Genomic DNA, 27,718 nt, shown 5'->3' with positions numbered 1-27,718 from the left:
CTTTTTATTGTATTTTTTTTTTTTACAAGTTCATCTTGTTCATAGATTAAAATTAAACAGAATTATTAAAAGATAACTTTCAGTTGTCGGAAAGTATTTATTTGAATGGTGCAACAAATAAAACAAAAATCCCCAGAACTGTGAATAATTTTTCTACAGTGTCATGATTGTATGGCTTCTTATGTTGGTTAAATAGCGAACTGCATATCTCTTGGAACCAATAGGAATGGAGACATCCCAGGAAAAGCAAGGTCAAGCCAGCCTGTTGTTTTTGGTTGCCATTGTCATGCCAAGAAAAGCTGAAACAAACCTGGCATGTGTGTATAAAATTATACACACACACACACACACACACACACACGTGCATATATGTATCAGGACATGAGCCACCATAACAATACATTCCTTCCCTACTGAGAGACCAGCCTGTGGATGTATTGGAATGAAGATAATCATTGTGCATGCACAGGTATTAATTAGCCTGGTCCCAAGAGAGCACAAACAGTCAGGGACACAGGCTAGGTTGACATGAAGTGCTGGAACATGGAATGTTATTGCAGTTAACACCAGGTCAAAATATCTGGGGGTCATAATGGACTGAATATAAAGGCACTTTTTAAAATAAAAGACATTTCAAGAATACAATAAGATTAAGGAACAGGTTGGAAGCCAGTTGCCAAATGGAGAGTAAACATCTTACAAATAAACAGGTTAAATCAAACAGAGACGAGGAAGGATTGTTCTTAATCTTCATCCGCTCATGACCATCCGGACGAGCTCTATGACAGAGGTAGAGAGAGAGAAATCTTTAGAAAAACACTGGTATTTGGGAACTAACTTCAACTACAGCATCTTGAGCAAAACATTAAACATATTTTTACAACTGACTTGTCTTTAACTGTGACACTGTGGGAGGAGATCCCTTCATCAGAAAAATGTATGAGTAAAAGAGGCTGAGACAATCAGTTCTACTCCAGTCTCTTCTTAAATTGGCCAGGGGGGGGACAAACGTTTGTTCATTTAGCATAAAAATAACATTTCAGTTGCCAAACATTTCTTCAACAAAATGAAACGGAAAAGAAAACTGGAGGGAACCATCAGCCTGTTGTCCAACAGAAAATATTGTATCATAATGCTGAAGAAATATTCTGAACCAAAACGTTTTGTTTGGTTGAATGAACATACCCCAGGTCTATGATTAAAAAAAATGAGAAAAAAACACACCCAGCACCCTTTTCTCTAAAAGAAAAGATAGGTGCTGATTAGCCAGACAGCCCACCCACTTCACTATGGCCAAAGCCAAACCCACTAGCATTTCTTCACCACAGTGAGAGAAACATTAGTTAGGATGGAGTTCGGGAGCCTGAGAAGAAGCATGCAAAGAAGTTGGGCCCACACAAAACATAATTCACCTTATTAGCTTTGATACCAATTACACCCAATCTAATCACTGAGGAATTAGTTTTGTACAACACTTGATTTGACGTCTGAACTAAATACTACCAGGGTGGCAGGATCAGACTGTGTGCCATGTAGTTTCAGCGGAATCAAATTCAGGAGAAGTCAAGCCAGATCCAAAATCAGGAGGAAAGACATTTGGGGCAGCTACTGTACAATTAAAAGATCTTAGCGTCCAGCCACAGATTCTAACAGCCAAATAGCAATTCATGGCAATTCTGTGGATAGTACTGTTGAAGGATTGAGCGACTGGTCTACATTGGTAGAACTGGAGAAATGAATGGTACAAATCAAATGTTTTAAAATTGTACAACTACATACTGTGTAAAAGGCTTAATTAGGTGCAGCTCAGCATGGCATTCATGCACATGCCCAAATTGTGGGTAATTAATTACCAGAGGCAAAGAATGTGACAAAACATTAGCAATATCTTGTCAACTCTGGAATGTAAAACAACCACCCCGCCTGCTGAGCATGTACGAACCACCCCCCATAGATGGAATCTCAATTGTATTTACTCAATTTCCTTGTGTCCTCTTCCTGCCTCCTGCTCAAATCAAATTTCAGGAGATGGTTGGAGGAAGCAAGGAATCAAGGAGACACCATTGAGACGCCCCCCATGAAAGCCAGGGACGGAAAGAGTAAAAAATAAAACATTTAAATAAAAATTAAGACTTCACAACAGGGCTCTGTCACCACGCGTTCCCACTGAAACATACAATGCATTTATGTCAGGCTAATGACCAGAAATGTCTCGGTGCTACCAAAAGACACCCTAGATTGGGAGACCTAATGTTATGACTGTTGTTTTCTGTTGGACTGCCGAGTGCTATGAGCTTTGGTGTTCTCGGTACTATGAGCTAAAATTCCACAGGTTAGTTGACTGGGGCGTATTTATCAGGGCTAAGCAGGAGAGCGTGGGCAGAGTCTGTCCCCGTTCTCAACTCCGTGTAGCCTGACCTCTCAGCCTGACCTCTCAGCCTGACATGATGTGACGCACTAAGGCTGTGGAGGGAGAAAAGTAAAACATTGCGTTCACATCCTGTCACCAACACGCCTGTCATGGTGAAGCGGCTTGCATAACCCACAGCTTCATAAGCAAACAATACCAGTTCCTTTGACTACCCATTCGTCCACACGGGCACTTTGTTAGTTCTGCATTTAAGAAGCCACTTAAAGAGCAACGTCGGAATCCTCATTTCACTCACAATGAACCCAACAGCGTTCACAACACAGCACATAGCGTGTCCCCACACAGCGAGGAAACGTGTGGAATCATGTCATGTCAGAGCAGTGGGCTTGCTTTGCCAGGTGTGCTGGCAGACTCTCAGTGTTCTGTTATATACAAACTTTCCTTTACATATATCAAAAAGGTACACAAAACATATGGCGGCAATGAAGCACAACTAGTGAGATTATTGAAAATGAAATAATTTTTTAGGTCCTTATATGCAGGATGCCCACTTGGGGGAACCAATCACAAAATTTCACAGAAATGACACACGTCCAGCTATCTTATTGACTTTCTCCAATAGGAAAACTTTAATGTTTCCATAGTCTGAAGTGTAGTTTGTGTCTAACTAATGCTAGCACATTGCATCCGCCAATGCTACAAATTTCAATACATTTGAGTCACATACACCGGACACTGGTTTGCGTTATGTTGTAGACACGCTGTGCTTAGTGAGGGCTTTGTAATTCAAGCCTGTAAATCGAAATGTTTCTCTGTGATGTTACAAAAACTATAATCACCGTGGAGCGCAGCAGCAGATAAAGGATTCGTGCCACACGAGGCAACTGACTTTGTGGGAACTTATAACGTTATATTAGCTAGCAGCTATAACGGAATATTGTCAAAATTAATAATTTCCCGACTTTGCCGGGAAACAAGACACTGTAGCTTGAAGTAAAATGTCATGAATAAGATTTCCTCATCAAACAAGGTAAACATTAAGACTTTACGTTTTTGGGTGCCAAATATTTCATCCTGTGCTAGCAACCACTCTTCAACTCTGAATCACTGAACTGACCGTAAAACCTCCACACAGCCTCACAGAATCTGGCCACTATTCCCTATAGAAAATGTGTGCACCACAAACACTGGGGCAAACATAAAAGGTTACCGAAATATTTTTTTCCATCTCTCTATTCTTCTGAGAAAGGCATATCAGTTAGAGGTGTACAAGTGTGGAAGCGTTTGAAGAGCTGGACTGGGACCAACACAACAAACACCCGATGGTTTTTGCTACACCTCCATCTTAAATTATTATGTATGTTTCTACTTTAACTCTCACCCTCTCTCCGCCACCATCTCCCCACCTCACCTTCATAGTTGATACATCCATTAGCATCCTCGTGTCCGGCAAGAAGTGTCTCTACCTCCTCCTCTGTCATCTTCTCCCCTGAAAGACACGCAAATATAAAGTTAGAAAAGTTAAAAAATATATATAAATAAAGACCTCTGTATGCTAATTAGCAGATGCTTTTACCACAATCAACTTACAGTAATGAGTGGCTATATATTTCTTTTTTTAAGGTATGGGTGGGGAACGGCATCAAACCCACTTACGCTGGCATTGCAAGAGACATGCTCTTAAAACAGAGCCAAGGAAGACCTTGACCAGATACTGTTCAAGATCCGGATTGTTTTCATAGTTTTTGTATTAAAACATATTTTGATAAAAATCCATCAAAATGTATATTTTATTAAAAAAAAAAACAATTTTCCCCAATGATCTAAAAGGGTAACAGTATTTTTAACCCACCCAGCGTGGTCAGGACATGACGTAGCTCTGCCCCCATTACGGTTCCGTTGCCCTCCTTATCGAAGACACGCAGTCCCTCAACGAAATCCTCAAAGGAGCCCTGGTCCTTATTCTTAGCTATGGCTTGCAGCATAGGCAGAAACTGCTCAAAGTCAAGCATCTTGTGGTTCATCTCTGGAGAAATGTAGAAAAGGAAGCTTGTCAGAGGATTTCAGATTATCACTTCAAATGAATAGAGTCAAAAAAACTAAATTACGCCACGAGAACATGGCGTTGTTACATTGGATGACATTGAGATTCCACAATGGATAACTGTAAATTGTCATTGCAGTGACTATACACAACCATCCAACAATTAAGTGTGGAATCTCACTGTTATAATTTAGGCAGAACTCCCATAACAATGTGTTTTCTGCCAACTAATCTGAACACAAGTTGTTACAGAAATTATGCCAAAAATTGCAGCATCCTTCAAAACATTTTCAGATTATTCCAATAAAGTACATAGCACTGGTTGTGTGGCTGCTGAGCAGTATTTTAAGCAGTGCTAAGACACACATGCCGAATAACAATTCTATTTAATAATCACTACACCTTGCAAGAACTTTATCATGCTCACATTTCTATAAAGTGCTAGCAGATCCAAATGCAGTTTGAAACAAACATAACACCAATATTATTACTAATCATACTATTAACAATATTATTTTAAATGAATTTAAGCAAACTTTAACCAATATGCTATTTAAATAGTGGGTGTTGTTGCACATGAAACGTGTCCAAAGATATGGTGTCTGTTTACTTCTGCATTGTTAAACCAATTAGTCGAAACTCCACAGATCTTGAAACCAGTTCCCTACATTAGTTAACATCCAAACAAACACCAGGTATAACAGGCTGCTACACTACATTCAACACATTAAATAAGAGATTATATATAGATGGCTAGCTAATAGCTACAGAGGAATGAAAATAATCCCTCTAATCACTCCATGACTGGTTTATTTCTTTTGAAAACAATGACAGTTGAATAGCCAACAACAACGTTATGTGAACTACTATGTAAATCAAAAGAAATCTCAAATCGCATTCTACAAGTACTGTACATACTGTTTTTTTTATATAGTAAGCTAGTAGGCTATGCCAGTACTGGGACTGATTGGGACATACTACCTCATCACAAAATTGGCTCTACATTAGATAATTTTGTCACGCATTAACATCAGGCCAAATTTGAATATTTAGCTAAACACCATTAAGCATTGTGCTACACTGACTAACGTTTCTTATTAAGTTAACTTCCACCATAAATAGCATCTATGAACTGTATGGCTTTTGCCACTGGCAGTTTTAAAAGCTTATTAGCCAGTATTAGGCCTACTAGTATCTACTTACCTCTTGGAATAGTCATAAGAATTTACCAACTGCTAGAGAGACTGAAGACAAACTTTACACTGCCAAAGCTATTTCATGGCACAACAACGTTCGCTTTTCTTTCATTCGTGAATGACATTAATACAATAACTATCAATATAGGTGACGATTACGGACTTTTTTGTCAAGTGAAAAGACGAGAATCATGGAAATCCCTTCTCATTTACTGTGCAAGGGCTTGAGGTCTATATTACCCCAAAAAGCATGCATGCGTACTTCAAAAACCCACATCCATTGCAATATAACTGTAAACTGTTTTATTTTAGGCTTGATGTAACATAGCTGCTGAAGCTTGTAGCCAGCAAAGTTTTAGTCTATCCTGAACAAATCCTAATGCATAATTTGTCTTGCCTGTGGCGAGGATCAAACACTGGTCACCTAAATGGCAGTCCGCATCTCTAACCACAACACTACTTAACAATGGGTAGTCAGAAAGTCACTCACTCAGTAAGAGACATTCGCTCTTCTTGGCCGGCACTGCTTACGCGGTCTGGCAAAAAAGATTTGCATTTGAAAAGAAGCCTGTCTTGTCAAGCCTGTCTTATCCATCCCACTCACCTTCAGCCTTGGGGTTGCCCAAAACCTTTAGGACCTCGGCATTGACGGGGTTCTGTCCCAATGCCCTCATGACATCACCACACTGACTATAGCTGATCTTCCCATCACCTGTCCGGTCGAAGAGGAGGAAGGCCTCCTTAAACTCTGGATGGGGGTGAGAGAGACAATGAAGTAAATGTCCGCCTTACCGCATGTCCAGCCCTGTTCCTTTAATTCCTCATCAGGCTCTCAAAGCGCTATCTTGGAGGAAGACCCCAGGGGACCAAGGATCCTGTTCTCCAATGTGCTTTGAAAGGGGGACAAGGATTCGAGGGACAGTGGAAGTATGTAAAAGAGCATGTTTAATGGCATAGATGAAGAAAAACAGGCGGGGTGGGGGAGGGGCAGCAAACAAGCTGGAAAGTTCTGGATTAAGAGAGAAGCACTATTCAGTCCAAAAGACTGACCATGCCTGTCAGCTCCGATTTTTCTCTAAAACAACAGCGGGGTATTGTTTCATAACACCAGACTACTCCGTTAACAAATCATGGTATCAGTTCCCTCGAAGTGGGCTCAACACCGAGGGAGTAAACCCAGACACGCCATTGTTACACTGGACAGTGTCACTGACCTAAGTCATCTCCCCTTACACTCATTTGTCCACCCAGGATAACTGGGTCCATTGTCTAGATTAATTGAGTTCAGAGCTGTGTGTGGGGGGGGAACAACACCTGCGTGTCCCTGTAGTGTACTCCTTTCAAACAGGGTTCATTGGCAGTGTGTCTGGTCAGAAAGAGTGTAGTACATAGGGACAATGTTCAATCTGAGGAGAATAGCAGCCACACAATGTAAAACTACAAAGCCATCAGGATGATTCGCTGATGAGGATGCCACCTAACAACTCACAAAAGTACATTAGGTCTAAACTGCATCCTCACTGAGGCTGAGATTTATTCCAAACCCACCACATCATTATTTCTATACAGTGCTGTTATTCACAATATCCACTGCGTCCCCACAAAGAAATCCTTGTCAAAAAGATTGAAGCTCTTGTAGTTTATACAGTACTTATGACCAGTTTGTGACCAATAGTAAATGATTCACTGTGTCAAAATTCCATTGTGGAAATTTGCCTTAAAAGATGCTGTCCTGTACAAAGGCTCACTATTTACAAAAATGAGTTCAGTTAATATATGTAAACAATTATGGAATCTAATCTGATACGAACTATGTAATCAACACTAAGCCACTGAGATCTTGAATTCCAGGATCTTGTCCTTTGTTCATTCACTTCCATCTGAATATTTGATGACCTTTAAATAGATCTGTGTAAGAAGGTAATGAGAGGTTATTTAAGCTGTCCAAGGATACATACAGATCTCAGAGTAAAACTTTAAAGCGCATAGGTAACACTAAATCCATCGCAGATGTTGCAGAAACACTGAAAATGACCTAGATCCTAGACTTGTCCCAAAATATGCCATTTTGTGGCAGATGTCTTATAAAGAAGCACATAGATGCCCTAACTACAAGAAACCATTATCAACTAGATAATAGTGGTGGTCCCACTGTTTAGAATATATAGACTCGGGATACATTACTGTTAAATTCTGTGAAACAAAACTTACATCTCAAACTGACAATACTGAAAATAAATGTGGTGGTGATGAGTAAATTCCGATCACTGTGGAAGAAGTACCTGCCTGAAACTGTCGTTCTTCACTTAAATGGGCAGGAACCAGAAAGATCGGTTAAACCAACTGGAATTCTTTTCAGTTTCAGCATAGATAATGGTGCAAATACTAGCCCAATGGGACAATCTCAAAGCAGGCTTAACTAGGGCTACTGCTTGGTGCAAGTCAACAGAGCAATAGGGCAATGTTTAACGCCAGTCCTTGCTGTGGTATAACACTAAGCTAAACACCACTAGTGTGTTATGCAGCTTTTTCCTGATCTCAGGAATGTGCTTCCCTCTTCCCTCCTGGCTCACTGAGTTCCATTTCCCAACACCATATTTGGTAGTGGAGGAGAGCAGGGGGGGAGAATTGTACTGTGTCAACCATGTTTAAACAAGCCAGGGAGGAGAGAAGACATCCACCACGGTCTGCCTAATTCCAAAAAAGGGTAGGGAACACTCCGGGAGAGATGACAAGCTGGTTCAGAAAACATGCAAACTTTTATGGGACATGGGAATACATGCAGTTTGATGCAAACAAAGTGGAGCAATAAAACATTACAAAACGTGGATTTTTCCACCTACGGAAATGCACCAACGCACACACCGAAAACCTGTTAACTACCTCAAATACCAGACCCAATCGTAACATTAATAACGTAGGATGATAAATAGACTTTACATTGACAAAAAGAGGAAACAAAACAAGACACAATGTGTTGAAATAACAGGCTATACTCAGTCTTGAAAGACACCAGCTACACCATGTACCCTGATATTCATGGTGGGTCTTTCACAACCTTCAGCTAACAGACCAACAACATGCCTTTCAACACTGGCCAAGTGTTTGGGTCTTACATCAATCACTCACCGTGTATCTGATCCAGGTTAAACTCAATCTGGAAAGAACAAGCAGTTTCATGTGGAGTTTGAGAAAACAGAAAGGAAAGGGGGTAGCTATATTTACTACTAAGAGGAATGACAAACACGGCATGAAGCAGATGATAGCTACTAGTAAGGGAGTAAGGAAATCGAGGAAGAAAAACCCTTTCGGAGTTGAAGCACAGTAGTATGCAAAGGTTGGGTAAGTGTTCGTAAATTTGCTAGCTAATGTTGTAAGCTAGTTTGTAACTCACCCATGATTTGGTCTTCTGAGAAGTCAGACTGTTCAAAGAAAGATTGAATTAGCCATTATGTTTTTAAACACTGTTAGGACTAGTGGCTGGTCAGATAGCTAGTGTCTATCACACCCAGACGTTGTTACCTGGCTAGCTAGGCTAGTAACTAAGGCGTTTGCTACCAACAAGTTAGGTAAAGCAACAAGTAAGCGATAGAAAGTAACACCTGAAACATATTGGCATTAAATCAAGATGAATGCTACACGTATGTTATTTTCCATCTAACAGTCATTAGGTTTGCTAAACTAGCGAATAAGCAAAACTACAGTTCCGTGTTAGCAAGCTTCCTTAGCTAGAGTAGATTAACTTAACCGCTAGGTAGTTAATTAAGCACTTGGTGAACACACTTCTGATTAAACAAATATATTTAGAATAGCTTGCTTGATTAGTTGGTTAATCCATGTTACTGAGGAACCCACCATATCTGTAGCTGTTCGAGTATGTCGAAGAGGTCTGGTCGGGAGCTAGAGAAATGTGACGGATGGACAGGAAGAGAATGCCCAACTTGTAGTAGCTAAATAGCCCAATAGTGTTTACTTGCGCGTCATAGCTCTGTGTAGGAGTGGCCGGGGCAAAGTGGCCCCTACAAGTCATATATAGACATAAAACATGGCTCTGGCCCCTGCAACGTTAAATCCAAATATTATAATGCAATAACAGACCGTTGTCCTTCCTTCATGTTTGGTGAGCTGTTTTCAGCATAGCTACATTGCATACTACTAAACGTCGGCTTGATTTTTCCTAAGATTAGCGAGTCAATATGTTTTCTGGAGACAGCGGCAGAATACAGTTATGGTCAATGAAATCTGTCAACCTTGCATGCAGGGCCTCTCGGGTCCAGATTACGCGAAGATGAGTAATGTCGGGAAAATAAGTGGATCCTAGTTTTCTTTCACACCCAAGCATGTCAAAATATTCAATTAGAATGTAATAACCACAAACTACATATAATCCGCAAAACATTATTTTAAACTTTTCAGGTGACTTCAATAACCTAAAATTACAGATTTGTTTTTAAAGAGAGATCGACGAAGATAACAGGTGAAAAGACCATCAGATTAGGGTATGTGGTATGACCAAAAGCCTTAGGCTATGCACTCACCTAAAGGATTATTAGGAACACCTGTTCAATTTCTCATTAATGCAATTATCTAATCAACCAATCACATGGCAGTTGCTTCAATGCATTTAGGGGTGTGGTCCTGGTCAAGACAATCTCCTGAACTCCAAACTGAATGTCAGAATGGGAAAGAAAGGTGATTTAAGCAATTTTGAGCGTGGCATGGTCTGAGTATTTCACAATCTGCTCAGTTACTGGGATTTTCATGCACAACCACTTCTAGGGTTTACAAAGAATGGTGTGAAAAGGGAAAAACATCCAGTATGCGGCAGTCCTGTGGGCGAAAATGCCTTGTTGATGCTAGAGGTCACAGGAGAATGGGCCGACTGATTCAAGCTGATAGAAGAGCAACTTTGACTGAAATAACCACTCGTTATAACTCGAGGTATGCAGCAAAGCATTTGTGAAGCCACAACACGCACAACCTTGAGGCGGATGGGCAACAACAGCAGAAGACCCCACCGGGTACCACTCATCTCCACTACAAATAGGAAAAAGAGGCTACAATTTGCACAAGCTCACCAAAATTGGACAGTTGAAGACTGTAAGAATGTTGCCTGGTCTGATGAGTCTCGATTTCTGTTGAGACATTCAGATAGTAGAGTCAGAATTTGGCGTAAACAAAATGAGAACATGGATCCATCATGCCTTGTTACCACTGTGCAGGCTGGTGGTGGTGGTGTAATGGTGTGGGGGATGTTTTCTTGGCATACTTTAGGCCCCTTAGTGCCAATTGGGCATCGTTTAAATGCCACGGCCTACCTGAGCATTGTTTCTGACCATGTCCATCCCTTTATGACCACCATGTACCCATCCCATCATGGCTACTTCCAGCAGGATAATGCACCATGTCACAAAGCTCAAATCATTTCAAATTGGTTTCTTGAACATGACAATGAGTTCACTGTACTGAAATGGCCCCCACAATCACCAGATCTCAACCCAATAGAGCATCTTTGGGATGTGGTGGAACGAGAGCTTCGTGCCCTGGATGTGCATCCCACAAATCTCCATCAACTGCAAGATGCTATCCTATCAATATGGGCCAACATTTCTAAAGAATGCTTTCAGCACCTTGTTGAATCAATGCCACGTAGAATTAAGACAGTTCTGAAGGCGAAAGGGTGTCAAACACAGTATTAGTATGATGTTCCTAATAATCCTTTAGGTGAGTGTATATGCAATATATAGAGTTTAAAAAAAAACGTATTTAAGTTACTAACTATAAATATATGAACGTGAAGACGCTGGATCAGCGACAGCATCAGAGCCTAGTACGTTTGAAGAAAATCGAGGGAGATTAACGATGTGGCGTCAAGGCAAAGATGGGGGGGGGGGGATTTGACAAAGCAGTTTCGTTTTTTATGCAAGTCTATATTAACAAGAACATAGCATAACAAAAATAGACAACAATAATATTGACTGCGATTAATTATAAAGCTGATGGGTGATTTCAAATGTATTTTTAAATGACATGTTGATATTTCTAGGTTATGTTAAGAATATATATACATTGCTTGCATGTTTTTGTTGATATTAGGGAGGACATTGTAGCGTGCATTAGCTGCACAAGTTGACATGGACAACAGGGCAGATTTAATACTGTAATAGTTGTCTTTTTCAAGTGTGTAGACACATATATAGTAGTTCACAGAGGGGTGTCCGGTAGAGTGGGGTACCTAATACTGAACCAGTGAACAAGACAGGCTAAGATGTAGCACACCAGTCAAATTGTATCAAATAAAACGTAATTCCCCAACAACAAAATTGTGGCTAGTGAAAATGTTGAGTGGCTAGTAAATTTGGAAAACCACTAGCCACAGTGGCTGGTGAGCAAAAAAGTTCATGTCAAGCGCTGTTTGCCAGCACGTCTTAATTTTAGTAATTTAGCAGACATATATCTAATGGGTTAATTTGACTAAAGCTACGTACAGTATGAAAGTGCATACATTTCAATAGTGGTCCCGCATCGAAAGTTAACCCACTACGCTGATGATGGTCAGCCCAGCAGTGCAAGCAACCTTGTCTACCAAGAACAAGTGACCACGTTTCTCTGTAATTCAGCATGCAGGTAAGCTACTGCTGCCCAATATTTAGGCTAATGTTTACCATAACGTAAGCAATTCCACCGATTCTTCCGCATCAGCCAGTTAAATTCAATTACAACTAAACCAAAGTCAGCTAATATGATAGAAAACATAACTAAACAGCAAAGCAGCTAAGATCGCTGGACCACCCTATGCCACAGTTGTGATTATTTCTGATTCTTTCTGGAGCAGGCTTGTAGAGTAGGGTATATCTGCAGACCGCAAGTCGGGGGCTTTACTTAATATGGGGGGTTCCTTAATATTAAGTTACGCCCATTCACGGTTTCCATTGGTGTTTTTGATTTAGTGCATGCGTTTATGAAGGAAGAATTACAGGGTATATTACGAGGATTTCGGTAAGTGCTTCCATATGACAACCCCTGGCTATATATTTAGGGATAGTTAATGTGTTCACCTAGATCGCTTATCTACTAAATTCCCTGAATCTCAGATTAAAATAGCTACTGCTACTACTAGTTATAACTAGCTAAAGATACATGATGCACTTGTCACTATATGCAAGCAGGCAAGATCCATTTATGTTTTAGCTTCATATACAATGTTATCATTATTTAGAAAAGTAAACATAATAATAAGTTGTCATGGCCATCTTCTATGCAGTGGTGTAAAAGGTATTTGGCTGTTTTCACCAGTTTTGGGAAGTTGCTAAGGATGAGCTAAATTACCTAAACAGAGTTCATAACTAAACAAGATAAGTTTGTTGACCTGGGGGATGCTATTGCCTTGGTAAATGCCAACACGGGCCTCTTCTGAGACCTCACCCCTGAACGATCAGTGTTGGAATGTAATTGTCTAACTGGCATATCATTTAATTTTGTATTTTTAGGTTATGCCATTAACTTCATGCTTTTGGACTACATTAGTTGACTTTCAGTAATGTCTGTTGTGCTCTTTTGGACCTGTTCTACTTGTAATTTGTTATTGAATCAACTTTTAGGATAAGGGTTAAATTAGACCCCAGATAATCAATTCCAAGACATGTAACATGTATATTCCTCTTAACAATGTTTTAAGTCCATAACCACGTCATTACTCTAGAATTACAAATGTGCTTGTTCCAGGCACCCCCGTAAAAATTTATATTTCTGTAAACAGATGTTGACCTGGCCACTACATGATGCAAATTGAAACTTGACTTATTTCTGCAACAGGCTATAAATAATTCAACACTTCCAGTTAACAATTTCAACTTTCTAGAACAATGCTATTAAATTGAACAGTGCAAGGAAGGAGAAACCATTACAATGATTTGTATGAAAACTGGTCAGATCTACACAGCAGAAACCACAGGTCTCTGCAATGGATCTTCAGAACAGTTTAGCTGACACTGAAGTTGTTGCTCACAGGTCCACCACACAATGTACCTTACACAGCATGTTCACATTTGTGTTATATGTTGAATCTATGGAAAATGCATACATGGTAATCCTGTATAAACTTGTGCAAAAGGGAGGCCTGTTTCACTTTGTAACATGTAGAGCTCAGATAAATCTATTGTAACTCCAATTAGCAACATTCTCAACCATCAACCTCCTAATTATGGCCCTCTACTGTATCACATATAACCAAACAATAGCTACTCAAAGAAAAACTGACCATGGCAGGCATAGTGGGTATGACTGTGCATGTTCATGTATTATAACTGCACTCAGCAGCTTTCTAAACCACCAGTATCTCAATCTTGTCTGTAACCAAAACATTTAAAGTCAAACCAGGATCTCCCCAAACTGACCAATGACGAACATCAATGGGTGCAACTTAATATTCAGTAACGCCCCTGACTTGCGGTCTGCAGATATACCTTATTGGGGCTTGTAGGTATGATATTTGAATTTGATTGGCTGTTGCTGTGGAATGGGTGGAGTTTCTTGCCTACGCGATGAGTTGCTTTAACATCAGCCTGTGAGACAGCAGTGCCTCCCGGTGTCTCCCAAGCGTATTCCAGGACACGTTTGTTACTTGTGCTTTTAGCGCAGTGAAATGGATTGGACTTCCAACTTCATCCTTCCTGATAGTAACAATAATTTGACACGACTCTAACCAGGTCATCAAGAACGTTCAGCCAGTGAAATCCCACCCTATTTAATGTGAGTTTATAAGGAAGGACGAAGTTGAAAGTTCCACTAACTGAACAACATTAAAATGGTGAATCCCATCAATGGCGACGTCAAAAAACATCCTTTTGGACACTACAGGCCTCAAACCTTATCTATGGCCGCAACCTGTCGCCTGATCAATGTGGGCACAGTGCACAAGAGGTGTATGCAGGGCCGGCTCTAGGCATAAGCGTTTAGGGCCCCCGACCACTAAGGGGCCTTCGACTGCTAGGGAGCCCTCGACCGATAGTGGAGAGGGGGTCCAGAATGTAATTTTGCTTAGGGCCCCCAAAAGGCTAGAGCCGGCACTGGGTGTATGTACATTATAAGGGTATAATGACCCCTTTCTAAACTCTTGCAACACAGACATGTAGAGCACGGATTAACAAAGTAACACAGAAGGCGTGGATGAGAGCAAAGCTATAGATTTTTTCTGACAGATTGACAAGCCTAATGTGTGTGGGGGGGGGGGGGGTCCATGGGCCAAATATTATGTCTTTATGATGTCAGAGACATTTAATACAGAATATTTAAATAATGGACAGAGGAAAGTATTGTTGGAATCTTTTTCTAAAAACCTTTTGCTCTGAATATAAATAGGAAAATGGGTGATGCAGATGGTTGAAGGTTACATCTGAGTGTCTCCTGGAGGGAAAATAGAACACTTCCCAGAGGAGGAAATAAGGCATAGACTGCTTCTAAGTGCCCTAGTTTTCAATAAAAAATGTTCTCTGAATGATACCTGCAGTTTGGTTAGTCTAATTACATTATATTTAAAGAAATATGTGAAATCTGTTTCACATCATGACATGGGTAAACCTAATTTGAGTTGCTTGGTAGTTTTAACATTTCCTGAGATAAAAACTGCGACAAACAGATTCCTTGAAGCATGGCCGATTGATTATAATGTTTGTCCTTCGGTTATGTATACAATAGATGCAGTAGCTAATATATATATATATATATAGCAGTAGCCCACATTAGCTATGTCATTGCTGTGCACAGAAAAAACATACATACATACATACATACATAAAAAACATACACGTACAGTTTGGTGGTGTGGTAGACACCTCCACTTACCTCCATGGTGCTGGGGTCAAAAGGAGAGTCAGAGGGTCGCAGCATCCTGGGTTTCTGCTCCGGAGTTGACCTTGGCTGGGCTGGGTTAGCTGAGGGCAGGCAAGGGAATGGAGGCCCCAGTCTGGGCTGCTGTGCCACTGGCGATGGTGACTTCTTAATGGACGGTTCTCTTTTAGGGGCCATTCCCAGAGTCCAGAACGGAACCAGTTCCTGGTATGTGGAGGCTGAGAGAAGAAGGACAGAGAGGAAGCGTGTCAGAGAGTGTGTGGAAGTGTGTGATGGAACGGAAAGGGTAATACAACAAAGAACAAGAGTAATATGAGAGAGAGAGAGAGAGAGAGAGGAAGAACAGGAGAGAGAAAGCAATGGAGAAAAAGATGGAGGGGGGAGTGGGATATCTATGGAGAAAGTGATGAGTAGTTGCCTGGGGGACAGACAGGCAGGTGGATGAGAGAGGAGGCTGAAGAGAGGAGCGTGTGAGCAAGGCTGAAGCAGAGGCGTAGGAGGAGAGCGATGAGAGGGAGAGGAGGATGGGGGGAGTGTGGGGGGAGCAACCAGAGAGTGAACGCCAAGTTGCATGACTGCGAACACTTGCAGGAAGGCAGACACGTCTGTGGGAGTCTCATTGAGAGCGCTCGTTTGTGTGAGTGAGCTCAATATTCAAATGTTACTATACCGCACATTACCAATACACGTTCTACTAATTCTATTTTGAAGAGGGTTGCCTGTGTTTGTGTCTGTGTAGAAAATAACACACACAACCAGTCAGATAATAATAGATTTCTATTTTGGAATCTGGAATACCGGAAGTTCTCTTTATTCTCCGGATATTCTCTTGCTCCTGCTTCAAAGCCATGTAGAAAAAAATGGAGGACACACATTGTCTCTCTCTCAGATTTATCCTTAACCTGGCCATGTATTATTTCCATGGCCAAAGCAGATTATTTATCAAACATGAATATGGTAAAATAGTTAGTTTGCATCAATATGTTCAATACGCCAAATAATGCTATATAACTTGAATATTTCACTTTCTGAAAAGGCTGTATTAGTTGGAAATACAGCCTTTTCAGAAAAAAAGGGTCATCCAACTAAAACATTATTTTCCGTGACACAAAGTTGCCTTAGTGGCACATTGTGAAGGGGACCGCAAGTCTGTCTTTTGTGAGATTGCGGCTCTGGTTATGGGTGTATTTGATTCAGGGCACACACCAGAGTTGCTGTTACCTGAACATACCGCTAGATGTCAATGTTGCTCAACCAGTACGCATTGCCCTGCACTGAGAGTTCAGTATTTTCATTGGTTTTGCTGACACTCTAAAACACGGCAACATACTCACATCATAGACTGCATTTAATTGAGTACCTATAATATTGAAGAGAATATTACATTGGAATGGAGGTAGAATGATTTGTGTCTGGGGATGATTATCAGGCCGTCGTCGGTGAGCCCCTCTACTCGTACAATAAGTGCCATGGGATCTTAGGTGACCACAGCAGCCCCTTCGATTGATGTCCGTGAGATGGTAACGTTTGACATTATTTAGCAGACACTCTGATCCAGAGCAATGTGCTGTTGTGAGTGCATACATTTTCATACTGGTCCCAGTGGGAATCAAACCCCACAAGCTCAATGCTCATACCAAATGAGGTGCCACACGTGGTTTGAGATTTGATCTTTTGGCCAGAGGTGCTCACCGACACCCACACCAGCAACAGTGCTTCTTCCATCTGGTAACCCAACAGGACAGACCGTGATTAGCTTCGGGGGCTAGTCAGCAATTAGATGCAGAATGCTATGTTGCTGAAAATAACATAAATGGATCATAGAAATCATATACGTTGGTGAACCTTATGGCCTTAATCAGGACTTAAGCCTTCCCATTTATAAACCAATACAGTTATTGATTATTGTGTGGTGCAGGGAACAGTGACAGATGATGTGACTTTAATAAGTTAACAGCAAAGCAGTTTCCACAACATTTGACTCAGTAGTTACGGTCAGGGCTTGTCATTAGCACCCGCTCACCCGCCAAATGTGGGTAGAATTCCATCTAGCCACTTTGGCGGGTGGCATCCTATATATCTATCTATATATTTTTATTTTTTTATTTTACTCTTCTCAAAATACATCTGAAATAATGATCTCATTGCAGTGTGAGTAACAATGCGAGCTACGGCCCTACAACTCTAATGAGCACTACCTGCATACAGTGTTTGATTCTGGTCCATTTGTGTTAAGCCGATCTTGTATAAATTATTTATGTAACATTTATTTAAGCAGGTTAGACAGACTGAGTTTAACAATCTCGTTTTAAACTCAAGAGGGACCTGGCCAAGAATAGCTGCACACAGAAGTTATAATCGCAACATAAAAATAGATTAACATTGTTCCAATTAAGATTAAGATTCAAAACATTTACAGCAACCCATTTCAATATTTCAATTTTGGACTTAAAATCAATCAGAGTCACTAAACAATTTAGTTTTAAAATATTTTGTATCTCATTCCAGGTGGAAGGTGCACAGCACTGGAACGCTTCTTTCCCTACTCCAGTATGTGTCCTAGGAACCATCAATAAAATACAGTTATGAGAGAGCAAGCAATATTTATCATTAGTATGTTGGACAATGTAATAGCATAAATAAACTAGGAGCTTTCCAAGAATGGCCTTGTAAATAAAAATGGACCAATGGGATAATCTGCGATAGAGCTAGTGATGGCCAGCCCACTCTCACATATAGGGTACAGTGATTTGGTGAGAGATTTGCAGTTTGTAACAAACCTCAAAGCCCCATGGTATACAGTATTAACCATACATAATGAGGACATAGAGGCATGTATGTACAACTTTAATCTCAGTTTTTTTTTTACCAAGTGTAAAATATGTGTCTTAAGGAGATAGTGTCATTAACCAAAATCCCAATAGATTTGTATACAAGGTTACATTACCCTGAAGACTCAATTACATTACCCGGACATGTAGTAAGAAATGGAAGATATATCGATTTTTTCTTTGAGTTTGAAAACAACATGTATTTTGTTTTATCGGCATTTAGAAGTTTCAGCTGATGAACTCTTTGCTGAACAATATCAAAAGCAAGCTGTAACTGAGAAAGGGCCAGCATTTGAGAGTGTGCCAAACAATAAATCATAGTATTTTCTGCATTGAAATGAAAGTTAGCTTGGGGTACATCTATGCCTATGTTATTTATGTAAATTGTAAAGAGGAGTGGTCCCAGAACTGATCCCTGTGGCACACCATTTAACACATTCATAGATTTAGAGGCAATTGCCTTGCGCATCAGTAACCGACAGTGTGAACCAGACAGGCTACGATGTGATGGCACATAACAGGTGTAAGAAAACCTGGAGAGCAGACAACAACACCCAAGAGGAAAACTGACTGTTCTCCGAGAAGTCGAGGTCCGGTTGAGAATTTCTGGTGTATGATCCAGCCAAGAAAATCATGTAGGCTACTGCACCGATTGTAGCTCGTATGCCAGGGAAAAGGTGAAGGGGTCTCTTTTGTGGTTGGGACAAGCAATTTAAAATTCGAAACCATAAAGGACACCATAGTCAACTTTAATCAAATAAAACGTAATTTCCCAACAACAAAAATATGGCTAGTGAAAATACTGAGTGGCTAATAACTTTGTAAAACCACTAGCCACAGTGGATGGTGAGCAAAAAAGTTGGTTACGCTATATTCAAAATTAATTAATGAGTTCAAAAGGTTATCCACAATTAGCTTCTCCCAGAGTGTCTTAAGTATCGAGTTTCAGCCGGACAACGGTGTTCTGAAAGTGGCAGATGGACAGACAGTCCGACAGACAGACAGACAGATGTTACCAACAGCAAGTTTACAACCTGAGGTGCTGAACACATTAGTCCATCTGTTGCTCCTGTTCCTAGTCCCTCCCTTTCTCCTTTCACCCCCTTCTCTTCTCTCCTCCGCCAACCCTGTCTCAATCACTCTCCTCCAGTCCTCCCTCGTCCCTTAACCTGCTCCTCTCTTCCTTCCTCCCCTCTTCGTTCGGTTGGGTCCCTTGGGGCCCCGTTCTCTGGTTTCATTCATAAAACACACACTTGAATCCCATTGGTTATGTTTAGTAGAGCTCGGTAAAATTGAACTCAAATCTATATGTTGCAGACCTTTCAAACCATCATTCTCTTAGAAATTTTGGCTCCTGAAAGTGCACATTGCCTCCACCAAGCTGGATTCATTCTTTAAATGCTTCTCAGAGACTAACATTGATTGTCCAGAGACGTTCAGCAGCTTTTACACAAAGAAAGGTCACAGAGACACAGTGACCTTGACCCTGTAGGATAGCTTCATAACCTCAATTACCTTTTTGTTTTGGACAGGACTAGACAGGACTCCCTTCAACAAGCTTACATAAATATTTAGACTTTGCTAAATCTGCTAAAGTGTCTGTCCTCTAATCCCCCCCCCCCTCTATTGCGGTCATCCCTCCATCTTTCTTCTCATCACGTTCATCTCTTTCGCTCCATCTATCAACTATTCATCATTCAACTTTCCCTCACTGTCTCCATTTCCTTTTACTTCTGTGTCTCTCCATCTTGCTTTACCTTCATCTTTCCACTCTCTCTCTCTCAATCTCTGTCTCTCTTTCTCCCTCTCTCTCAGGCGTCCGATGGCAGTCGTGCATGCTGTTAGCCGTCAGCGCTCTCTTCTCTCTCAGACGCGCTGTCTCTGCCTTGGGCCCTCCTACCTTGCCTTCTTTTTGTGACCTGGCCCTTCCAAAGAGACCCCCATCTGTCCCTCTCCTCGCCCCATTGTGGGAGCCTCAAAGCCGGGCAACTTCCACAAAGCAGTGGGCGTGAGGAGGGGGGCCCCCGGGTAAACAGGACAGCACCCATTGCCCATTAGAAGCTCTTTAACTCTGACACCCTAGTACCTCTCACGCAGTTCTGGGAGGGGTAGGGACACACCCTCTTGTCCCGAACTCACAATATCACCTTTTATATCCAATCACACACGTATTAAGTCCGCAGATCTGCCTGCTTTCTCTCAGTCTACCCTCCCCCATTCCAAATCTCTTTCCAAACCCCACCAACCCCTGTGCCATTCCAACCTTCTTTTTTGACGTTCCCTTTGGTGTCGGTTTATTCCATTATTCCTTTCCAACGTTGATTCTCGGTAGCCCCCCCCCACCCCCAGGGCCCAGTGCATTGATGGTGTTGTGCTTACGCGTGGTAAGTGGAGAACACTCTTCCAGGACGAGTTTACCAATGCTGAATCTAGTTTCAAAGGTTGTGGGAACAGAAGTGCTGTTAGTGTTGGGTCTGGTGGTGGTGACATAGTGGCACACAGTTGACTAATGTAGAACTTGGTGGTGCCAGGCCAAGTTCATGATTAACTATTTCCGGCATGGAGTTAAGGCCTGCCTCTTCCACTAATCAGTCATTGCTTTTAATTCTATTTGTCCCGTCCCATCCCCGCCTCCCCCACAACTCCTCCTCCACACACCTCGTCTACTTCTCACACCTCTCATCCTTGCGCCTCCTCTCCTCTTCACACCTCCTATCCTCCTAAAGCCTCCTCTCCTCCCCACACCTCACCTCCTCCCCAGGCCAACCTCCCCGTCCCGCCTCCTCATTTCCTTGATTGTTTCCGTCTTTCTGTGGCCCAGATCTCTTCCACCAACTCTCCCTCCTTCCTTCTCCCCCCAGCACCTCCCCTCTGCCCCAGCTGCCTCAGGTTTAGGACCTGCTCCACGTCTTCTACCTCTGCACTCCTTGTCTCTCTCCTATTTTTTCTCCCGGTCCTCCCCTCCTCATCTTCCTCCCTCCATCTCCATCTCCTTTCCTCTCTTCTACCTGCGTTGCATGTGATGATCCAGCAGGCATGGAGAGGAGGCAAGGAGAGGAGAGGGAGGAGGATCCCACTGTTAGCCCCGGCTTAAAGGCAGCCAGGCTGGGGATTAACTATAGTGCAGACGCTGATTAAAGCCTTCCAGCAGTTCCTGTGGGCCCATTAATACCATCTTAATCAGAATGCTTCATCCACCCACCCCCCCACCCTTCTTTCCTCCATCCATCCCTTCATCTCTGTGGCCCCTGCGGATCAGGACCCCTCACTTTAGGTGGAGACGTTGTTGTTTGACCAGTGGATTAGCGGTTGCCGTCCTGACAGACAAAAGAAGAGAGTGGGTTGGATTGCCCTTGGCTGCTCCATTCGCTCCGTCATCCGGCCTTTTTCAATCCCTCATTTAGGTTCAGCAACTGGACTGAGGTTCACTTATTGATATGACTTCAGTATAAGAAAGACCTCCGATTTTCATCGTAAATGGGGCTTTTTACTTATGTGCCATTTCTTTTTTTTAACCAGGCATGGTAAAACAAGACACAGGACAGATTTCTGTCAGGACCAGCGATCTACGAGATGTATTTGGTCAGGGTCAAGGGCACGTCAGGCCTTGTGGATTAAGTTGTGTCACACATGACAATGACGTGAGCTCTCCCCTGGGACTGATGTGACTGGCTACAGGTTGCTGCCTGCCTGCCTGCCTGCCTGCATTCTGTCCACGATGACGGTTGTAAGCAGGCGTTCTTCTAACCTCCTTTTTTTTTTACATGCTTCTTTTTGTCTTTTGTTCTGCCTCCCTCAAATCTGACCACAAACTCTTTTTATAATCTTTTATAAAATGTTATAGTGTTCCAGAAATTTCTGCTCGATATTTCGTAATGCTTAAGCCCATCTCCATCTCCAACATTTCATTTTAGTTTAGAAGGATAATCTCCCAATCCTTCCCCCAACCACTTTATGAACATAAAGCAGCAACATGGAAATATGTAAATGCCACAAAGACACAGACAATAGCAACACAAGAAAGACACTAGAGGCATCAAGTCTCCCAGCACTTTCTTTTCTATCACGGCCAAACGTCTAACAGACTGTCCATCCACCCTCCATGCCACCTGTCTGTTCAGTCAATCATTCGGTCAGTTATTCAGTCAGTCATTTTGTCTGTGCCGGTGTGGAGCTATGTGTCATTCCTATGTCCTGGCTCACAGCAGAGGAGAGGAGGCAAACAAAATGCTTGTGAATGGGTAGAGCGAGGACCTAATTCACGTCTACTGGCTCACATGCCGCCCTCCTTGTTTCTCTCTCCATCTCCCTTCCAATCTCGCTTCCTCGCGCTCGCTTCTCTCTCTCTCCCACTTTCTTTCCATCGCTCTGATTTGGCCCCAGCTGTCTGTCAACCCCCTGTGGTTCTCCCAGCTGTCTTTCCTCTCGGGAGACGAGAAGCGCAGCAACAATACATGTCAGAGGTCAAGAGAAAGAACAGGCTGCACTTACAATGGACCAGTGGTACCCACTAGAACAACCGCTCCATTTTTCTCTATGGCTTTTCTCTGGTGTTGCCGGGGACTGGAAGACAGAAAAAGACCTAAACCTATATGTGTGCGTGTGGAGGGGGGTCTTCGAGCCACAGAGACGCCTTGCTCTTTATTTACATCGCTTGGAGGAGGACCACAATGGTCAAAACACACACACACACACACTCTCTCTTTAGCTTTCAGCAGTCAGCACTCCATCTTTGCTCTCTGACACCGTGGTCTTTGTCCGTCTCAAGATCCATCCTATTCCACAATGTGAACACGGCGCCCAAACAAATTTCAGTGAGTCAATGAGTCGCAACCGGGACTTTTGTTGTTTGTCAAAGTTAATTGAGTAATGGAACGTTGCCTTCTTTAGAGCGGCGGTGCTGGTTGTGATTGTCTGAATCTTTTTTCAGTTGAGCTTTGTTTGACGTGTATTTTGTTTAGTTATTCATATATCATAAAGATACTGTGAATTGTTTCTTTTTTATTCTCCAATATGATCCTGTGGATTCAAGAGTGGTGATTGAGTAGCTTTCATGTTTTAATTAGAAATACACATTCGGTTATGTTATGATTGAAATGTTAACTACGTTTGTTTCAGTCCAAACCTGTTTTGGTGTGAGGTATCCGTGTATATGAGAATGTGTCAGGGGGTTAGAGAGAGTGAAAGCCGAGAGAGAAAGGGAGAAAGTAGAGAGACACAATCCATGACACAATCACCTGTTTCCCCGGACTCTTTTCCCATGGCCCAGTGGCCCGCTGGGCCCTTTCCTGACTTGGCAGATGCGTGGCCAGACGTGTGGGAAAACCTGCAGCCCGGCCGATCCCAGGGTTGATGTCCCAGATCTCCATCAACCACCCCAGCACCAAAACAAGCACAGCCCTTTTTGATTTTCAGCAGAAGAGGATGTGATGTCAATTACCTACTGTAAATTATAATGCTAAACAGACTGAATGATGGTGGTGGTTCCTGAGTGTGTTTGTTATTCTGGTATTGTCATGGTTACCGAGGAAGAGACTGTCCCATATTCTGTCCTAATATGGGACCATATAAGAGTTTTTTTTAGACTCAGACGGTAATATAACAGCCAATTTCTATCCATTACCATTGCGCTGCTGAAACTCACATTCTGTCTCTGGCAGCTTATGTCTGTCGAACTGTGTCCACTCAAGCGGAAAAGATAAACGACCATGGCAAAATGGTTTGCTACAGAAATAGTATATAATATAAGAATATTTATTGAATTAAGTGCGAAAGAGCCAAATATTTACAAAAACGGTGTGATAAATAGTGATCGACACCAAGACACAAATTCCTGAAACATACTATGAATAAATAATATTTTAAATACTTCATCGGTAAAGCTGTCAGAAACTGACAAATGAAGACAGAGAAGACATTTACACAAAAACAGTGCGGAGAAAATGCAAAAAAAAAAGAACATAATCAATGGTTATTAAAATAAATATTAAATACGGATATAAATAAAATGCATTTCTGTTACTATGGTTACAGTATGGATCTCAGTGCAGACGTCACAGTGAACGAGTGTAAAACAACGACATGACATTTCTTCTCCGTCCACCGACACGCAGAGGAATGTCTTCTCACCCAGGTACTTGTGTTTCCATGGAGATGCCTGGCCACGGAGGACTGAGACAGTTTGCAGCGGTTATATACCTGGATATCTGATTTGGTCAACAAACAAAAAAACAAAACAAACAGCAGTGCTAACAGGAAGTGAGAGAGGAAATATCCGGACATAGAAATAGATCATGACAGAACACATAACGAGAACAAATAATAAATGATAATAAACAATAAATAGCAAACAAACACTTGTATAAATGAATAATAAAACAAATGCTGCCTGTTTTTCTCTTATAGTATAGTTCATAGTGATCAGGTAGGTCGAGTTGTGAGTCTCTCTCTAGAGCATCCAATGCTCCCCAGAGTTGGACGCCAGACAATATAAATTACAAGTCATTGTCTCTCTACAGTAGTTCATAGAGCCACGGTGCTGGCAGCAGGATGGAGGACTGGAGGCAAGGCGGTGCGCCGATCTCGCCCTGGGCCACGAAGTCCGACCCGGTCGCCCTCACTCGCTGTAGATGCTGCCCATCTGCGAGGCCACCATGTGTGGGGGAGGAAAGGAGTCGAAGGCCTGGATGTCCAGGGGCAGTTCGTAGCGCGAGGCCTGAAAGAGGTGGCCCTGGGGCCCTGGCAGGCCGCCCACGGCCGACGGGGCATAGTGGGGCAGGGAAGAGAGGTAGTGGGGCGGATGGGAGGGGTAGCTCCTTTCGGCCTCGTGCGGGGACGGCTCTTGCTTCAGGGCGTAGTTGCCACTGATGCTGAGGGGCGGCGTGAGGGGCCCGTCGTAAGGCGGGGTGCTGTTGCTGCCGCACTCGTTAGGGGATGGGTGCTGCTCGTAGACCGATGCCTTGAAGCTCTTCATGTGGAGGAGGTGGGAGGCCTCCAGGGAACCATACGGGGGGCTGGGCAGGCCTGGGGAGGGGTAGACTAAGGGATGGCCAGACTGGCCCCCCATCGCTGGAGCTCCGCAGGGCTTCTCATCCAGCTTGTTGATCAGCATGGGGGCGGAAGGGCCCAACTGGAGGCAGCCGGCCACCAGGTTAGAGGTGGGCTGGGACAGGCCTTTGCACAGCATCTCCACAAAGCCATGGCTCTCTGGGGACTGGCCATTCTCCAGCACCTCAGACAGGGCCCAGATGTAGTTGCGGGCCAGCCGCAGGGTCTCTATTTTCGACAGTTTCTGGGTCTTGGAGTAGCAGGGCATGACCTTGCGCAACACGTCCAGCGCGTCGTTCAGCCCGTGCATTCGTGACCGCTCACGGGCATTGGCCTTGGAGCGTCTGGCCTTGAACCTCTCCTGTCTGGCCCTGGTCATCTTCTTCTTCTTGGGACCCCTCCGTTTGGGCGCCTTGTTCTCTCCGTCAATTCCAGCCTTGTCATCTTCATCATCATCTTCCTCTGGATCCTCCATGTCCTCACTGCCTTGACCGATGCTCCTGTTGCTTCCCATGTCAGGACCTTCTTCTCCATCCTGGGAGCTCAGGTCTTCCTCTAGCCAGCCCAAGGAACTTACCAGCTCAGACATGTCTCCTCGTTTGGACATCATTGTGATCTGGGAAATTTAAAGCATGAGTTTGGTTAGGCGTGCATCTTTTTTTTTACTGTTGACTACACACATGTAGTCAAGGCAGAGCTCTCATGAGTAGACATGCATTTTGTGATTGATCGATTTTAGGAGACAAATCTCTTTATCTCTGTTCCAAGTAAACTGGTTGCCTTGTTACAAAACAGAATAGTATCAGAACTTTGTGGAGACCCTATAGGGGCTGGTTATTTACTTTGCTCATGGAATTGATGAACAGATTCAGAAATACTTCAGACTCTGACAGCAAAAACAACTTATTCAAAAAGATAGCGGCATCCCTGGTCCTTTGTCTGACGACCTAGTATGAGACAATTTGGGGATAAACTCAGTGTCTACTGTTGGTGTTTTGGTTTTGGAGACGCCTATCAATCTGGGACACGAAGGGATTAAGCCGGCATATAAAATCCTCCGATTAAATTGAGGGTAGTCTGCAGAAACGACAAACAGAAACGGGAACAATTTGGCAAAATATCTCGTTCATCAACTGTTGAATTTAATTTGCTGAGCAGAATTATTTGGCTACCGTTTGGATACGCAATTTTGCGATGATTTTCTTTTTTATTTCGGAAAAGCCTTAACACTTAACCTTAATTACTTTTGAGTCCAAAGGAGAAAAGGTTTGTTGTGGGCAGCAAGGGCGGGCGAACATTCCAACCCAGCACACTACAAAATAGCCTCAATATGCTTCCTAAGGACAAACAGTATTGTTCCAAAACGAAATTGTCCTACTTAATGATTGTGTAGCCGTGCGTAAAAGCGGGACAGTTTACTGGGCCTGCTGTATAAACCACGAATAACAAAAGTATACGCACACATTAACCGCGTTTTCAGATGAACAAGAAAAGTAACTGTATTTGAAACTACAATAGTACTGCATATGACCAAATACCAACCATAACATGCCGTTAATATTAGGTCAACGAATAAAGATGTATCTATATTGATAGTTTATTTCACCATTTGATACTACAAAACCAAGTTGAACCTATTTGGTGACATGGCAATAGACTCATTGGGAAGATTTCCATCTTCATTTATTTATTTTACTCTTATAGAAAAGTGTTACATATAAAGTGTTATATATGTACAGTTATACATACTAGCCGATATATATATAGGCCAACTTCGAATATATCGGCTAGTTACATTTTGATACAGTTTACACGCATTTCAGATATCCCCTAATAAATACTACAGTATCTGCTAAAGGACCATATGAAAGGCATGTATTGTATTGACAAAAATAAAATATTCTTACCAAATTTGTCATATTTTGCTAAAGAGTCCAACAACGAACCAAAATGTAGTTTAACTCCTAAACTGCGGTTTCTGTGTTGCGCTATCTGTCCTTTCCAAGTTACTCTTCGTTCCCTCAGTTATCCATCAGTGCGCGTGTGACTTTCATCTCCGAATGGCATGAATATGTCTGAGTTTAGCCTTTACGAGGTGGACTGGCCCCTCCCACAAACACCCCACCCAGAACACACAGCTGATCCAAACGCGCGTGGCGGGCTCGTGGCCAAGTATCGCGTTCAAACAACCGCACAAGGGTCGCCAATAGCAGGCGCGCGTGTGTGTGTCTGTGTGTGTGTCTGAGATTTGGGAAAATATCCACAATTACTCATTATTATTCAAAGCAATTTTAATCTATACTAAAATACCGGAATTTGCTCTCTAAAAGTAATTAGCAAAATATGTATTTCCAAATCTACAACCAATGCTTGCAGCAAC

General features: G+C 42.4%; 2 protein-coding genes across 5 annotated transcripts; both read right to left on the bottom strand.

The window, feature by feature from the left end:
* Nucleotides 1-62: 62 nt before the first annotated feature.
* On the bottom strand, nt 63-15,728 carry zgc:153867 (uncharacterized protein LOC337226 homolog). 4 transcript variants are annotated; one of them, XM_020051571.2, is made up of 7 exons: nt 9,467-9,557; nt 9,006-9,033; nt 8,741-8,768; nt 6,216-6,359; nt 4,224-4,397; nt 3,783-3,860; nt 63-779 (listed from the first exon to the last, which is right to left on the bottom strand). In XM_020051571.2, the coding sequence occupies exons 4-7, from the start codon at nt 6,283-6,285 to the stop codon at nt 751-753; spliced, it is 351 nt and encodes a 116-aa protein (XP_019907130.1). In that variant the 5' UTR covers nt 6,286-6,359; nt 8,741-8,768; nt 9,006-9,033; nt 9,467-9,557; the 3' UTR covers nt 63-750. The 4 variants fall into 4 exon arrangements, with proteins under 4 accessions (XP_019907130.1, XP_019907129.1, XP_010873402.1 ...); XM_020051570.2 differs by lacking the exons at nt 9,006-9,033; nt 9,467-9,557 and adding an exon at nt 15,455-15,728; XM_010875100.4 differs by lacking the exons at nt 8,741-8,768; nt 9,467-9,557 and adding an exon at nt 15,455-15,726.
* Nucleotides 15,729-24,063: 8,335 nt separating this feature from the next.
* neurod4 (neuronal differentiation 4) lies at nt 24,064-27,390 on the bottom strand. Its single transcript, XM_010875101.3, has 2 exons — nt 27,246-27,390; nt 24,064-25,954 (listed from the first exon to the last, which is right to left on the bottom strand). Exons 1-2 carry the CDS (start codon nt 27,255-27,257, stop codon nt 24,908-24,910), a joined length of 1,059 nt encoding a protein of 352 aa, XP_010873403.1. The 5' UTR covers nt 27,258-27,390; the 3' UTR covers nt 24,064-24,907.
* Nucleotides 27,391-27,718: the final 328 nt, after the last annotated feature.

This window comes from Esox lucius, chromosome 12 (genome assembly GCF_011004845.1).
Source record: "Esox lucius isolate fEsoLuc1 chromosome 12, fEsoLuc1.pri, whole genome shotgun sequence".
Classification (NCBI taxonomy): Eukaryota; Metazoa; Chordata; class Actinopteri; order Esociformes; family Esocidae; genus Esox; species Esox lucius.
Note: the sequence above shows the minus strand (reverse complement) of the source record. Positions and strands in the feature narration are given on the sequence as shown.

What these genes read in the sequence shown, in the direction of transcription:
- zgc:153867 (XM_020051570.2), bottom strand. Translation starts at nt 15,637, where the DNA reads ATGGCCCCTAAAAGAGAACCGTCCATTAAGAAGTCACCATCGCCAGTG. An exon ending in TAACCTGGATCAGATACACG is followed by an intron (nt 6,360 to 8,740) that starts GTGAGTGATTGA and finishes ACCCCCATCCAG; the next exon opens with AGTTTAAGGAGGCCTTCCTC. An exon ending in TGGATGTATCAACTATGAAG is followed by an intron (nt 780 to 3,782) that starts GTGAGGTGGGGA and finishes CCTCTGTCATAG; the next exon opens with AGCTCGTCCGGATGGTCATG.